General features: G+C 37.4%; 1 protein-coding gene across 16 annotated transcripts in view; it reads right to left on the bottom strand.

The window, feature by feature from the left end:
- Positions 1-17074, bottom strand: part of SYNE1 (spectrin repeat containing nuclear envelope protein 1) — a 540309-nt gene that overhangs the window by 283780 nt on the left and 239455 nt on the right. For all 16 annotated transcript variants that reach the window (XM_023728949.1, XM_004368822.3, XM_023728947.1 and 13 more), the window contains 8 exons: positions 16278-16444; positions 14774-14927; positions 12542-13170; positions 9692-9871; positions 6648-6798; positions 6113-6271; positions 4387-4569; positions 495-596 (listed from right to left, as the gene is read on the bottom strand). In XM_023728949.1, the coding sequence (XP_023584717.1) occupies positions 495-596; positions 4387-4569; positions 6113-6271; positions 6648-6798; positions 9692-9871; positions 12542-13170; positions 14774-14927; positions 16278-16444 (1725 nt within the window). The remainder of the gene's footprint in view (positions 1-494; positions 597-4386; positions 4570-6112; positions 6272-6647; positions 6799-9691; positions 9872-12541; positions 13171-14773; positions 14928-16277; positions 16445-17074) is intronic.

Here is a 17074-nt window from a genome sequence, read left to right as displayed (position 1 = left end):
GAGTGTCTGACGGAGCAGGAGAAAAGTGTGGAGCAGAACACAAATTCACATAAAAAGACCAGACTTAATGGGCTGACTGAGACAGGAGGAACCCTTGAAGACATGGCCCTTAGATGCTCTGTAACCCATAACTAAAACCATTCCCGAAACCAACTCTTCAAACAAAGATTGAACTGGACTATAAAACATAAAATAATACTTGTAAAGAGTGTGCTTCTTAGTTCAAGCAGATACACGAGACTAAATGGGCGGCTCCTGTCCGGAGGCAGGATGAGAAGGCAGGAAGGGACAGGAGCTGGTTGGATGGACACAGGAAACCGGAGGTGGAAAGGGAGAGCGTGCTGTCACATTACAGGGACTGCAACTAGGGTCACATAACAATATGTGCATAAATTTTTGTATGAGAAATTAACTGGAACTGTAAATTTCACCTAAAGCACAACTGAAAAAAAAAAAGGGAGAGAGAGAGAGAGAAAAGCTGATTGAGTGCTTACCTGAAGGTCCGGTGGTGTTTCTGGATTTTTAGTTAATTCTTTGAGATCATTAACCTTGGAATGAAGTTCTTCCAATCTCAGTGCTTTGTTTTTAACTTCAGACTGCCAAAATAAAAGACAAAAGGAAAAACTACAGCTATTCAAAACACTGACATGCTGTATGTGATATTTAGTAATTTCCAGAGTTAAGCTAATTGTAAGCCAGAGTTAAAAAAAAAAACGAAACAAAAACCCATGTCTGGTTCACTTCTGAGATCTGCCATTACTTATGAACGTGGAAAAAGTCACGGTTCACTTTTACTTGGTGGAATGCGAGGGAGTACATGGAATTTCCTTTCTTCCCACCCTCCCTCCCTTTTAATAAGGGGGGAGAAAAAAAAAACCTCCTGGAAAAAATTAAACACTGACCTAAAAGTCTTGAGTCAGTGGAGATTTTTACTAGGCTAACGGTCATTTTTTCATTAACATTAAAACCACTGGTTACAATGGCAGCATTCAACTCTTGAAGAAGTATTTCAAAACAAATACATATGCGGGGCACCTCATTACTATAGAATCTATGTAATACATAAAACATTGAAAATAAGTCTTTAAAGAATGTTAAAGCAGAAATCACATTAATCAGAAAATCAATTTCTAATAGTTTGCCCTTTTTTTTGCAACACAACTGACACGAACACAAAAAGAAGAAAGAACCATCAAAGAGTCAATTACTGAACAAACTGGACACTTGTAAACTTCATTAGTCATTTGGGGCCACACAGGGAACCGTTTAACAAATTGCTCCCTTCATTTTAAAAATGGCATGTCTTCAGTCCACAAAGTAATTCACTCAGCCAGTATGCTGTGTTGTACCGGCTGTCAGCCTGCTGACCTCTCATGAGCAGGCTGGGCAATTAAGGAATCACACCTACACACTGCACTTTATTAATGCACTAGGGCAGTGACGCCGCTGTTAGAAGGGGGGCTGAATCCAGCTGCTGATTTCATTAGCTAGGGTAACGAAGTCAGTCATGGAAGAAACCCGTCCCTGTGAGTGACTGAGGCCTGCCCTGCTGAATGTGGGTCTGATTCACATTGGCCCCCGGGTCTTTGAGGTCAGCAGTGTGCTGGTAAGTGTTAAACAACTGGCCCTGATTTGTAGATTTTACCAAATTCAATGGCATAAATATTCCCACCGTGGCTTATTTTAAGCTACAACATGGTGTCACTGCCTATGGAGTTGGCAGAGACGGGCAGTGTCACACCGTTCTATAGTATTTCCACCACACAGATATAATGGTTGTAATTAACTCAAGGCACAGATAATAGTGATATGTAGTATAACAATTAAAAGCCCAACAACCAAACTAGTTGCCATTGAGTTGATTTTGACTCATGGCTACCCAACGTGTGTCAGAGTAGAACTGCGCTCCACAGGATTTTCAATGGCTGATTTTTCAGAAGTAGATCACCAGACCTTTTTTCCAAAGCACCTCTGAGTGGACTCAGAGGTTAGCAGCTGAGTATGTTACTTGTTTGAACCACCTGGAGACTCAGAATAATAATTAGAAAGTGATAAGTTTTGACTATGCAAAGGCTTTCAACTGTGTGGATCATAACAAATTATGGATAAAATTGCAAAGAATGGGAATTCGAGAACACTTATTTGTGCTCATGAGGAACCTATACTTGGACCAAGAGGCAGTCGTTCAAACAGAACAAGGGGAGACTTCATGGTTTAAAATCAGAAAACGTGTGCATCAGGGTTATATCCTTTCACCACACTTATTCGATCTATATTCTAAGCAAATAATCCAAGAAGCTGGACTAGGCGAAAAAGAACGGGGCATCAGGACTGGAGGAAGACTCATTAATAACCTGTGATATGCGGATGACACAACCTTGCTTGCCAAAAGTGGAGAGGAGTTGAAGCACTTCCTGATGAAGATCAAAGACCACGGTTTTCAGTATGAATTACACCTCATCGTAAAGAAAATAAAAATCCTCACAACTGGACCAATAAACGACATCATGATAATCAGGGAAAAGACTGAAGTTGTCAAGGATTTCATTTTACTTGGATTCATAATCAATGCCCATGGAAACAGCAGTTAAGAAATCAAAAGATACATTCATTGCATTGGGCAAATCTGCTGCAAAAGATCTCTTTAACATCTTTTCAACAGCAAAGATGTCACTTTAAGGACTAAGATGTGCCTGACCCAAGCCATCATGTTTTCAATCACTTCATATGCCTAGGGAAGCTGGAAAATGAATAAGGAAGATTGAAGAAGAATCGATGTCTCTGAATTACAGTGTTGGTGAAGAATACTGAATATACCGTGGACTGCCAGAAGAAGGAGCAAATCTGTCTTGGAAGGACAGATAGAATGCTCCTTAGAAGCAAGGATGGCCAGACTTCATCTCACATACTTTGGACATGTTATCAGGAGGGACCAGTCCCTGGAGGAGGACATCATGTTTGGTAAAGTAGAGGGTAAATGAAAAAGAGGAAGACCCTCAATGAGATGGACTGACACAGTGGCTGCAACAATGGGCTCAAGTATAACAAAGATCATGAGGCTGGCGCAGGACAGGGCAGTGTTTTGTTCTGTTGTGCACAGGGTCAATATGAGTCAGAACCGACAGGATGGCACTTAACAACAACAAGTTTTTAGAATTTATTATAGTTATTTTATGTAATAAAAATTTATGTAATTTTCAGTAATTGTTGTGTTCAACGCTAGCTTGCAAAATTCCTAAAAATTTGACAATCAGCTCTTGGGAGCTGGTTCAAGCCAATCCAGCACCCAACCCTGAACTGTAGTGTTAATCAAAACTCAGTAACGTCATCATAAAGAGACTGAAGCACCCTCATTCTTGACTCTACTTTAGTCTGGAATATTTCCTCTACTTCTAATTGTCCTTTGAAACTGGAATTAAATTATACAACTTCTAGAATATTCTTTGGGTCAAAGATAGCTGGATAGCTTAGTAACAAAGTTCGTTCAGCTATATTTTTCAGACTATAGTCATTCAATCAGGTGTCTGTCAAGTTCCATATATATGCCAAGCACAGTGCTAGGCTCCAGAAGAGTCAACGGTGAAGAAACAATCTCTGCCCTCCCCAAGAATGCAGTCAATCATTCTCTTTGTAAAGCATTTATCTCTTGCCACTGTTTTCCCTCACCCATTTCATTTTTCACCACAGCCCTATTACGAACTGATATTTTACATATAATATATATTATAATGTAAATTCCATGAGGCCAGGGACTTTGTGTGTTTTACTATTATGTTCTCAGTGTCTAAAACAGTACCTGACATATATTAGGTGCTCATTAGAATCTGCGGAAAGAATGAGTAACTGAATGTGAGAGATGGGCGAATGAGTTTAAAATAAGTTGCTATCTAGAACTGTAAAAGGCTAGAACCTTTCCCTGGTAGCCTGTGACACTCCGATCTTCAGTTTTCTCCCATAACTAAAAAGAAAGTGCGAAGGACCACCCAGCACCCAGCATACTGTTCAGCACATGGAAAGCAAGCATATTTTTCTGAGTAAAAAAAAAAAAAAGAAGATAAATATTGCTAAATTACAAGATACTTTCAAATTGTGTTTCAAGTAGGAAAGTGTCATATTCTCAAATGATTGGGAAAAATGATAGATTTTACACTTTTATTTTTCTACAAATACTTCTTTAAGAAATCCCAACTAAGAAGCAACAAAATGCAGAAATTCTTATCCATAACCTATTTAAATTTTAAGTAAATAACAAAAGATAGTCAAGAGTTTTGTAACATTCATATATGTCTCTGAGAGGAATAATGGCTTAAAAAAAGAGATTTTATTTGTTCCTTTTCTGGTTAACAATACATCGCAAGCTCATATACACAGACTTTGTCAATTTACCTCAAATTCTTTAAGGAATTCTTCTGTTTTAAGGCTGTTATTCAGGTTACTGATGCTTTCAGCCAGTTGTGGGACAGAGTTATTTGACCATCCCTCGATTTCATCTTTACCTGCAAGTACATCATCCCAAATGGACAGGCTTACCCTCAGCCTATCCATGTTTTCTTCAATTCTTTCTGATATCTAGGAGAGAAAGCAGCAGCCATGCCATTAAGGGTCTGAGACTTGAAAAAGCTCATTCCCCCACCAATGCACTAAAACATCAGTGGTTCCTAATCATAAAATCATATTTTAATTGAAAAAAGAGATTCTTATAAAAAATATTGTAAGTTAATTGTACACTCAAATCAAGCAATTGTTTCTGTCATTGGGAGTGTTTCTGAGACATTAGATTTTAATTTGTAAATTGGGATGCCAATGTCCACAGGTCTATTGGAATCTTCTGTAATATACACCTTCTCCTCACTTATTGACTGTCTCATTATCTGACACTTCACATTTACGACAGTAGTAAAAAATCTACTATCTGACTGTTCTGCACATTAATGGCGTACATCTGGCGGTAACGAATGCTGAGGTATGAGGTGAGAATAACACTGGCTGTGATGGTTAAAGTTATGTGTCAGCTTGGCTGGGCCATGCTTCTCAGTGGTTTGGCAGTTATGTAGTCATGTAATTTGGTAGTTATGTAATGATGTAGTCAGCCTCCATTTTGTGATCTGATGTGGTCATCCTCTGTTTTTGCGTAATGCCGATTTCACATAATGAACTGGTCTTTGGAACTTAACCATGTTGATAAGTGAAGAGAGGGTGTAATTCACTGTGAGGTTGAATACTATGGAATAGAAATAAATACCATTGTATTTATTTCTGAAAGTACTACAATAATCACTTTTATCTGTAATACTGAGGTATAGCAAAGAGTCATAATTAGATTCAAAGAATAAGTAAATGCATAGGACAACATGTAACTTTTCTTGCTTAAAGCACAGTATTATTGCTTACTATTCTTTCTATAAGACAAATGTCCTTTTAAAATGGAGGCATAGAATGTGTTCTATAGCTCAAAAATTCTTTGATTATAGTATCCAAATATTAATGTCTAACTATACTAATTTAGCTTCAATAAGGGAATCCACTGAGGTTAAACTTCTGAACCTAGATGTTGATAATGGGGAGGCAAACAACAGAATCACTGGGCCTTTCGGCTGGAAAATAATGTAAAACATTTACGGATAGAGATGTAAAGTTCTGAAGAGATCAAAAACTCGTTCTATGGTCAGATAGCTAGTAAGTGACAGAAAAGGAACTAAAACCCAAGACTGTGAACTATAGGTCTAATGTTTTCCAATGCAAAATTATGGCCTTATTACTTTAAATTATTATATATTATGGTTTAATATTCTATAAGATGTTTATAAATTAGTCTTCCATTTTATTCGTAATTCAAAAGTTATCAGAATAAAAACATTTAGAGTTATAATTAGGGTTGAAACTAGCAAGTAAATTCTAGAAAATCTGCCAGTAAGTTTTAACAAAATAATGGAAATAATTTTTTTTCACTATTTCTAAACTCTATGTGGATACTATGTTTCTTCAGAATATCATTTTGCATGTAGCACTAAAAGTTAAATATGGAATCCACATCTTGGAATCTTTGCCCAAAAATGTGATTGAGAAATGTAAATATTTAAACTGTTGTGGAATCCCTGGTGATTATCCTTACATCCAGCCATCTGTCCACCGTGCTCTCCATGTCTGTTTTAACCAAGGTGAAATCACTGCTGTGAATTTTTTTCAGCTCAGACAACAAGTGTTTTCCTTTACTGGTGAAGTTATCAAACTCTTTCTGCTTCTTATTCATTTCGTTCTTGGCAGCTTCATGCTGTGGACATAAATGTTTCCTTAATTAATTAGTCAGTGATAAGTGAAGAATTTAAAATCATTTGCTGCTAAGAAATTTAATTCATGTTTGACCTCATGTAGAAGGTAGTGACAGTAATAAACAATGCAAATATATCTACTATATATGTAATATATAAAATATTAAAATATATAAATACATAATATATGCATAAAATAGAATTTTCTTTAATTGCTAGAATCATAGGATATCAATATTTCTAAAAAAAAAAATCAGCTCATCAGGATGAATTATCCACATCTAAATGTACTGACAAGAAGAATTGTGTAGAGAATGTCACTGTGAGTGAAAAACAGACATACTAGTCTACCGAAATAAATAAATCTTAAATTACTACCTTCGATAAAGCCCATTTTAGGTCTTCTTGATCTTTTATAGTAGTTCTGGTTCCGATCACGCTGCTGGAATTTTCTAGGACTTTAGATACAACTGACTTCAAGTTCTGATATTCTCTCAGTAAGTCAATAAGTCCACAGCATTGACCTTGGCTGTAATAATTAAATACATCATTTATTGCCATGTCTCAGGAAAGGGAAGAGTTCCCTACGGTTGCATCTGATATATCATTATGTAAATGTATTCATAGATGGATGCTGGAACCAAGAGAAAATCATATTTCTACCTCCTGAGACCAAAATAGGGCTAGTCAATCCAATTTTACTCTAATGTCAAAACGGTCTCCAGGAACGAAGGGTGCACACATCCATTAAAACAGAATCTATGAACCCAGTGACAAAGAAGCTACATACTTTCTTGACAATACAAACGTATTTAGATGAATCAGCCAAATGTGTATGCTTTAAAATGTCTTTTAACATACTGTTTTAATTACTTCAGAATGGTGTGCATTGTGGGCAAGAAAAAAAACCTGCTCAATAATTCCAATATATATGAAGCTTTTCTTTTCCATCTCAAAGTAACATAAATTTTCAATGAATATTAATCCCCTGAAAATGTCAAAATAAAAAGCACAATTAAAAAAAAAGTCAAAATAAAAAGATAAGTTTTTTTATAAGTGCAACACAACTTTGACCAAGCAATTCTACACCTAGGAAATTTTTCCAAAGAAGAAAATGTGCACTAAGATTTGGGCAAATGATATTCATTGCAGCATTATTTATAATAAGAGAAAAAAGAGAAAAAAATAAATGTTAAAAGTAGACCATTCATTGAATACATTTTGATACACTCATTTAATGGAAAAAGTTTGTGCCACATGGCTAAATTTTTTTAAAATCTAAACAAATAGCCTCTATTATAAACTATATAAATTACTATAAATAGTAATTGCTTATTGTAGAAGAACCATGCATGATTTTAATTATTTTTAATTTGTTTTACAGTTTTAAAGTTTCATAACAAATTTTACATTAAAAAAACAAATGTCATTAAAAAGAAAATCAGACCCAAATTCATGAACATTTTCTTCTAGAAGATTTATAGTTTTAGATTTTGCATTTAGGTCTATTTAGGTCTATGGTACCAGGAGCCTTGGTGGTGTACTGGTTAAGCGCTTGGCTGCTAACTGAAAGGTTGGTAGTTTGAACACACCAGTGGTTCTGTGAGAAAAGATGTGGCAGTCTGCTCCTGTAAAGATTACAGCCTTGGAAACACTATGGGGCAGTTCTACTCTGTCCTATAGTGTCATTATGAGTTGGTGCAAGGTATGTATTGAGGCTCATATTTTTTAATGCACTTGGAGGCCCAGTTGTTCTAGCACCATTTATTGAAAAGACTATCCTTCTCCATTGAATTGCCTTTGCACCTTTGTTGTATCAATTGACCGTATACGTGTCGGTCTATTTCTGGGTTCTTTATTTGTTTCATTAACTTATATGTTTATCCTTTAGACAATACCACACTGAAATGAGGTAATAGGAGTCCTCCAATTGTTTTTCAAAATTGTACTGGATACTCTAAATCTTTACTTGTAAATTTTAGAATCAGTCAATTTCTACGAAAAAAAAAAATTCTGCTAGGATTTTGATTGGGAATGTATTAATATAAAGAGACCTCAATTAAAAAAATAAAATTAAAAACAAAATCCAAAGGAATGGTCAATTTGAGCACTTTACTAAAGAAAATAACATAAATGGCAAAAAAACACATAAAAATATGCTCAGTATCATTAATTATGAGGGAAATACAAATTAAAACCACAATGAGATACCACTACACTTCTATTAGAATATCTAGTAAACAAACAAATGAAAACCTGACAATACCAAGTGCTGTAAATTACTTGGAGCAACAGGAACTCTCATACATGGCTGGTGTGAATGCAAAATGGTACAATCACTTTGGAAAATAGTTATGCAGATTCTTATAAAGCTAAGCAAACACCGTAAAACCCAGTAGTCCCACTTCTATTTATTTACCCAAGTGAAATGAAAACTTGTTCACACTAAAACTTTTATGCACATATTTATAGATGTTGTATTTATAACTGCTAAACTGGAAAGAACCCAAATGTCTATCAACTGGTGAATGCATAAACTGTGGTACATCCATTCAATGGAATATTATTCAGCTATAAAAATGAATTAACTACACCTACTCCTCACTTATTGACTATCTTGTTCCCCAACAGTTCACATTTACAACAATAGTAAAAAACTTCTATCCGACTATTTTGCACATTAATGATGTACATCTGGCAGTAACCTTTTCATAACCAGTGGGACATACAGTGCCCACCTCCACTTTCCACCACTTTGTGATCTGATGTGGTCATCTACCATTTGCGCATAATGTCAATTTTCCCATAATGGCCTGGTCTTTGGAACCTAAACACCTTGATAAGTGAGGAATAGGTGTCTTGATATATGCAAGAATATACAGTGTGTTAAATAAAAGAAGCTAGATCCAAAAGGCTACATTCTGTATGATTCCATTTATGTGCTATTCTGAGAAAGAAAAAAAAACTATAGGGACAGGAAATTGATCAAGGGTTGCCAGGGACTCAGGGTGAGGACAGGGACTGACTACAGTGAGATATGAAGAAATTTTTTGAGGTAATGGAACTGTATGAGTTTGTCAAAACTCATAGAACTGTACTTACTAAAAAGGGTGAATTTTATGTATGTAAATTATACATCAATTAAAAACAAACAAAAAAGGAAAACAAAAAGAAAGAAAATGAGAGGTTCAGATTCTCATCATAGCACTTTGGAATTGCTGACACCTCCTACTTTTAAACATTGAATTTCATGTGTAATTGTTATCTCAAGACCACATCCTCAGTAAAGTTCTGTGGAACTTTACTGAAGAGACACAGAAGTCCTAAGACGGAAAAAGGTACTCAACTCTTGATCCCACCAACACAAATCAGCAGGCAATGGCCCAGTGTCACGAAATACCTGCTGGGAAGTTTTAACTTACTTATCATGAATTAATTTTTTGGTATCATCCCAGGTGACTTCTAAACGGTTTATCTCTCTGTCAACTTCAGGTGCAAAAGCTGTATCTTTCTGGGCCATCTGTTTAGCTTTGTCTTTCAACCAACATAGTTCATGCTCATGAGAATTCAATTCATCCTCCAACTGATTGAAGACTCTCAACCTGTGAATTAAAATGTTCTGTTATTTTACTAAAGTTAGTGAACTAATATTTCCTCTCCATAAGCACATGATAAGTCCATGAAACACAAATATAGATAGCTAGAAAAACTCTTAGCCCTGCAATTAAGTTACTGTATGTTAACTGATAGACATTTTTAAAGTTAACTTTGCACAACACCTCAGACTGTAGCTCAGAAAACAATTAAAGTAACTCCTACTATTCACCCTCAACCTCCTATAAAGTTTGTATTCTCTTTCTATTTTGCTTTGATTGTGTAAGACCTTTAGGACTAGTACTGACCTTGTAGGCCAAGCACATGGGGTACTAATTGCAGAGGTCACTGGTAAGCAATCTTTCTGTGCCATGAGGTCTACTTTTTGTAATAATATCATTTAAGAATCAGTTGTTTCATTCAAAATAAAAATAGCTTTATTGATTGAGTTCTATAAAAAAAACTTTAAAACTTAAATGAGCTACTTTATTGAAAAGAAGATTATTATGAAAATGCATAATATACAAACAGTTGAGCACTTGTAAAAAGGGTCATCCAGAGGTAACTCTTGACTCATTCCTTCCATTTTGGTATAGCACTATAAAGCTGTAGAGTGTATAAAGTGAGTATATATGCACGATCCCGTTTAATTCGTAAAATAAAGCGGCTGGGGACAGGTGTCATCAATATCCCCACCTTCTAATCAGAGAGGTGAGTTGCCCCTGATTGCACAGTGATGCAGCAGTATGGCTGGGATTTAATAAATCCATCATCCTAATGCCATGTTTTCTGTTCCTTGCTGTGTAGCATTGGTGAGTTCAGTGTTGGGGGTACTGCTGTGGTTCTTAAGCTCCACCCAGGCATTCGTCTCCAACAATTTCAGGACAGTTCAGCCCTGCAGCCCAATGCTACTGTCTATTGTCTGGGCAAGCAGGCTACTCCTTCGCCAGACTAGGCTTCATTCTGTCTTTTTTTCCAGAGGCTTTATTCCTTCCCAAATCCTGTTCCCTTTTGTGAGTTTATTGTTAAACTGCCCACAGGGGAGTAACCTCAGGAGTACAATCTGTGGCTCCAGTGTTAACTCGATTATCTTCTAACTAGGAGTCTTGGTGGCACAAAAGGTTAAGGGCTTGGCTGCTAACTGAAAGGTTGGCAGTTCGAACCCACCCAGTGGCTCCACAGGAGAAAGACCTGGTGATCTGCATCTGTAAAGATTACAGCTTAGAGAACTCTATGGGGCAGTTCTACTCTGTCACATGGGGTCGCTATGAGTCAAAAATGACTCGACTGCACCTTATAACATCAACAACAACATCATTTAACTAAAGCCATGGTTGCATGTTTGATTCTGGTTAAAAGAAAGCAAATGGCAATGATCTTGGCAGGTCAACCTAACCCTTATCCATTATGGACGTGTTGGTGTGCATGCATTCCAACCGTTCCTTTGCTCCAGGAAAAGATGGAAGAGAAAGTGACCTGAGAACATGAATGAGGAGGAGGTTCTATCAAGAAATAAAGAAAAGATTGACAAGAAGACTACAGCTTTCGGAAAAAACATTATTTTTCAAATTTACTGAGGGAAAATACTCTCAACTCCTTTGCTTCTCAATTAAACCCACTTGACAACCCCTATCTTTGCTTAAACCCACATCTCTGCCTTCTCCATGCCTACAAGCAAGCAGTTAAAAGTAGTTGGAGAGAACCACTCTGTCAAGCTGATGGATTTCACTTTAAATGAATGAACAAAATCTCAAAATATTGCTCAACATCTTACTAAATCCCAGACATCTCATTTCCTCTGTACAAGTGAACTATTTTACACCTCTTCTTCTCTTCCAACATCCTATCCCCTCTCCTACTCTCAACTAATCAGCTTGCCCCAGTCTTTAAAAAACAGTTGTTGCTGAGTTGATTCCAACTCACGAAGACCCCACGTGTGTCAGAGTAGAACTGTGCTCCATAGGGTTTTTAATGGCTGATTTTTTGGAAGTAGATCACTAGGTCTTTCTTCCAAGATGCCCCTGTGTGGACTTGACCCACCAGCCTTTCAGTCAGCAGCCAAGCACATTAGCTGCACATTAACCGCTGGCATTACCCAGGAACTCCTGCCCCAGTTTTTACTGAGGGAAGTAACCACCAGGGCCAAATGCCCTCATTATTACTACCAGAACTACAAATCTACTTGGATTGCTATCTTTTTCCTCTGCCTTTCTTGTTAAGATGAGTCCCTTCTCCTGTCAGTTAAAAATTGTTTAAAATTAGATATTCTAATCTATATACACTCTTGTAAAGAAGATCTCAGAGTGGCTATCTATGTCGTTGTTGTTGTGTGCTATTGAGTCGATTCTGACCCTATATGACAGAGTAGAACGGCCCCATAGGGTTTTCTAGGCTGTATTCTCTATGGGAGCAGATCACGAGATCTTTTCTGTCTTTCGGTTAGCAACCAAGTGCTTAAGCATTGCACCAGGGCTCCTTTGGCTCATATATAGCCCTTAGGAAAATCCTCTTGAAAACCAAAGAAATTTTAGCACTTCTTAAGTGTCAAATTAGCCACAATTTTATCTTCAAATATTAGAAAAAGAAGCTGCTAAATATGGTACTATTATCAGTTTTACACAATCATTAACTCTAGAGCAAAGAAAGAGACAACTTGCTTCCACACAATTTCCTGTTACCTCTGTTGAAGAGCTTGCTGGGTCGGTTCTTTTAACTGCTCTTTGTCGGTCCTTTCTTCGATGTCCTCAATGCTTTTCAGTAGCTCCTCTTTCTGGTCCAAGAATGCCTTTTTCAATACTGCCAGGGCATCTGCCTCACTCAGCTTGGTTCCCAGAAGGTTCTGGATCCTCTCTAATTCCAAACAGAGCTGATCAGCCATGGCTCTGCAAGAAGTCCTTTGCTCTGAGCTTCCACTTTTCAGATGGTATTGGGCTTTGGTAAGAACGCCATCAAGACCAATGGCAGTTGATTCTAATGTTTTAGCATCCTGAATGGCATCATTTAGGCCCTTTTCTAATAAATCGGACTGTTTCTTATTCATACTGTTGGTGGCTTCTACCGTTTGCCTCAGCTGGTGGAGAACCCCTGACAGAGAGGCATGACTGTGTAGGAATTCCGCCAGCTGGCACAGGGCAAGCTGCCGCCTCTCCACAACCTGGCTGGCCTCCTCAAATAGCTGGAAGCAGTCCTCCACCTTGCCCTGGAGGAGGTGGAGGTCGTCTGCACAGCCAAGAGAAGCCAGCTTTGCCAGGTAGCCCTGCAGACTCTTCATATCTCCTTTTTTGCTCTCTACTTCTGCTGCGTGATCCTGGATGGGAGGGAGAGTTGGTGATGCATCAGTTATGCTATAGTTTACAGGATTTGTGATGTTAAGTTAGATTTTAAACGGAGTAGCATACTTTAAAGTCATCGCTAACGAATGCTTTAGAAACGTTCGTAAAATCTCCTGTTTTGCACATTTATATATTTCACATAAAAGATAACTCTGATTTGGGACTCATTCATTCCATAGAAAAGAATTTCCTCATGGATAGAAATTGTGAATTGAAAGAAATTGAAAACTTGGGAAATTTTTTAAAATGCTTATATATACACTAACGGAGCTCACGGGGAAAGGGTGTGAGGATAGATGGATGTTAGCATCTTGGGAGGTAGATGAAAATCTGCACATGACTTAGTTGCCTTGTCTTTAAAGAAATATAGAATAAACCAGAGACTTGTATAGTAAATTTCACTAGCTCACAGTAAGTCATGTTTAGAAGACAGCAGAAAATGGCTAACATCTCAGTATGGTTCCCATTTTAAAAAAAAACAACCCTGCTTTAATCTATTTATTTAAATCTTCTTTGGAACAAAATAGGGCATAATAAACCACTGCCACTACTACTGATAATGCTCTTCTTCCCATGCTAACTGAGATTTGCATAACAACATTCCAGAAGGATGTATTTTTGCGACATCAACTGTTCAGCAGAAAGTGTCTATTGTTACTACTTCTAGTAAAGTCCTTATGTATGCACTACCATTTATAAGCTGCATAACCTGGGGCTTCAGTTTCCTCATTTGTCAACAGGAATAATAGGAGCCCCTCCCTCATAGTGATATTGGGAGAACTGGAGAGGATAATATATGTCTAGCACTTAGTACAAGGAGCCCTGGTGGCACAGTGGTTAAGAGCTACGGTCGCTAACCAAAAGTTCAGCAGTTTGAATCTACTATTCCCTCCTTGGAAACCTTATGGGGCAGTTCTACTCTGTCCTATAGAGTCACTAGACTCGAAATCGACTCAGTGGCAATGGGTCTGGTGTTGCATTTGGTTTACTTAGTACAAAACACAGCACTGGATGAGCATTCAATAAATATTAAAGGTTACTCATTACCAAATATCATTTACAAGCTTATTATTTAGCTTATCTCCAACCACCTTTCTGCTTGATGATCAATATCTGACTTCTTTAAATGCTTTTTTGGATGCCATGTTAGATGTGCATCATTTAAAAATAAGGAAAATTCCAAATTTTAAATTACTCTTAAGCCAAATAGTAATTCAGAAAAAATACAGAGTGAAAGCATTGGAATTCAGTACTGGTTTTCAACATTGGGACAAAATAAACTAGGCAGATTAAAAATGAACATTGTTAACACTTCACCCAGAAAACATTTGCTCCGTTATGAAGAAACATTGTCTTACGGTGGTGCCTATTTTATCTGATGTGGTTTTATCTTCTTAATTTATCTGTATAACACATTGCCTGGACCCATATGCTGAATTATTAAAACATTTGCATGTGAATAAAAAATTAAATTGTTGCCGAGTGTTCTTTTTACTATTATTTAATATTGAATCCCTTTGTAATTTTAGAGCTCTCTTTCATGACTAAATTCTTCAGCTGTAGAAGAATGCTCTTTACCTTATGCCGAATAAGAGCCGCTTTATGGTCCACTACACTTATCTCAGAGGTCGTTTGTAATTCACTAAGAAACAGCTTAATCCAGACAGAAAAGGAAAGCAGCAGTTCATCAAATTGCTGGTGTTCGGCAACCACAGACAGAAGAAAATTAATCCTATGTAGAGAGAGTGTTAAAGTTAAAACGTCCTGTAAACAGATAGAAAGGATTAATGATAGATTTTTTGAATAAGCTTACTGAAGGGCAAAAGTGATGTTGTCAAACATGGGCAAACCGGAACGTTGACGTCTTCTGTGTCCCAAAACATGTTTCTCGCATAATTTTCCCTTCTCATTAAATGTTACTGCCAACCACCCAGATGGTCTTAGGAGCCTCCTGTCATGCCTCACCTCTATACCACCACACCTGACCTAGCAGGTGTCCCATCAGATGTCCCTACTACCACAATATGTACTGATTCTCTTCTCTCCATTCCCTCTGCCTTGGTCTAAGCTTCTTCATCTCTCGCCTGGCCTCCAGCAGCCTTCTAAATGGGCCTCCTTCCTCCCACTTTTGCCTCCTTACAATCCACTCTCTAGACAACAGTCTGAATGATTTTTAATGTAATTAAATCCTTCCCCTGCCATTCGTGAACACTCGAGTAGTTTCCTGTTGAATTTAGAAAGGCAAAGCCCCTAAACTTCTTACTGTAGTCTCTCAGGGACCTCACATAACACCATCTCTGGTCACTATGTGTTGGGGTTAACTCAACAGCCACTGGTTTTTGAGGACCCCTGACCTCATGACACAGCTCTGCCTCACCCTCACACTGACCTTCTTCCCTGTTCCCCCAGTACCCTAGCTCATGACTGACTTAGTGCTGGGCACTTTTTGTCCCTCTGCCTGTATGCTCTGCCTCCAGATGCCCATTGCTAAATCATCTAGTTAATTAAGATGTAATCGGTTTTTAATTAATTATATTATATATAACTTATATGTAATTTTAAGTATATTAATAAATGATACACTATTAATATATTAATAATTTCGCTTGCCCTCTCCAAAGACCTATACTGGAATGAAATGAAGTAGGTGCCATATATGTGTGTGTGTTTATACACACACACACACACACACATACACACACATATATATGATGCCTCTGGTTGAAAAATATGTGAGGCAAAATTTTGGTTATCATTGTTTTCCTGTACACAAACAGCTTTGACAATAAATAATACAAACATTACCATACCAATCCTACTCTCTTCAATGTATTTCAACTGGTTTGATCATTTGTGCTGATTGTAAGATTGAAATTTTGAATGGAGGTTCATCAGAAATGCTACTTTTTTGAGCACTTTGATTTTAAAAATGACAGATAAAATATTTCTCCGCCCTTTATATTTATCCCATGAATAGCTGAGTTAGATACAGTATAAACAAAACTGTTTTCTTAATTTATATGCTCATCATTAAAAAACAAATGAACATTCTCAGAAGCTTAAAGAAAACCCAAAACCCAACCTCTTGCTAATGATCTGTGGCAAAACTCTCCATCTCTCATCCAGCTGCTCCAGATGTAGTTTCATCATCTTCACGTCCTCCCCAGAGGCCACTGAGAACAGTGATTCCTTCAGTTGCAAAAGGTTGCTGTAGAGTGAGGCCTGGGACACAACTTCACTTTGCAGGGCCTGAGAACAAAAGAATACGTTACAGACCTCATCCAAATGCGACTGAACAGGAAGGGCCACGTGACACAGGCCATCGTTCAAAGCTTTACATTCTTGCAAAATGGATGTCATTGGATCCAGGCTAAAAGAGAGGTTTTGTTTGTTTGAACTTGATTTTGAAAAGATTCCACTTACCCTTTGCGATGGGCAGTTTTATGTGTCAGCTTAGCTAGGCTATAGTCTCCAGTTATTCAACCAAATGCTAATCTAGGTGTTGCTGTGAAGGTATTTTGTAGATGTGATTAAAGTCCACAATCACTTGACTAAGTAAGGAAGATTATATTAAATCATGGGGGTGGGCCTGAGTCAATCAGTTGAAAGGCCTTATGAGCAGAGTTGAGGCTTCCCTGATGAAGAAAACATTCCATCTGTAGACAGCAGCTTTGGCTTTCTACCCTTCTGATGGCCTGTCCTACTAATTTCAGACTTGCCTAGCCAGTCCCCACAATAATGCATGCCAATTCCTTGCGATGTATCTTCTTTTTTTTTTTTAATGTACTTCAGGTGAAGGCTTACAGAACAAATAGTTTCTCATGAAACAGTAGTACACATATTGTTTTATGACATTGGTTCACAACCCCACAATATGTC

This window comes from Trichechus manatus, unplaced genomic scaffold, assembly GCF_000243295.1.
Source record: "Trichechus manatus latirostris isolate Lorelei unplaced genomic scaffold, TriManLat1.0 scaffold00002, whole genome shotgun sequence".
Lineage (NCBI taxonomy): Eukaryota > Metazoa > Chordata > Mammalia > Sirenia > Trichechidae > Trichechus > Trichechus manatus.
The sequence above is the reverse complement of the archived record's forward strand: the minus strand, read 5'-3'. Positions and strand labels throughout refer to the sequence as shown.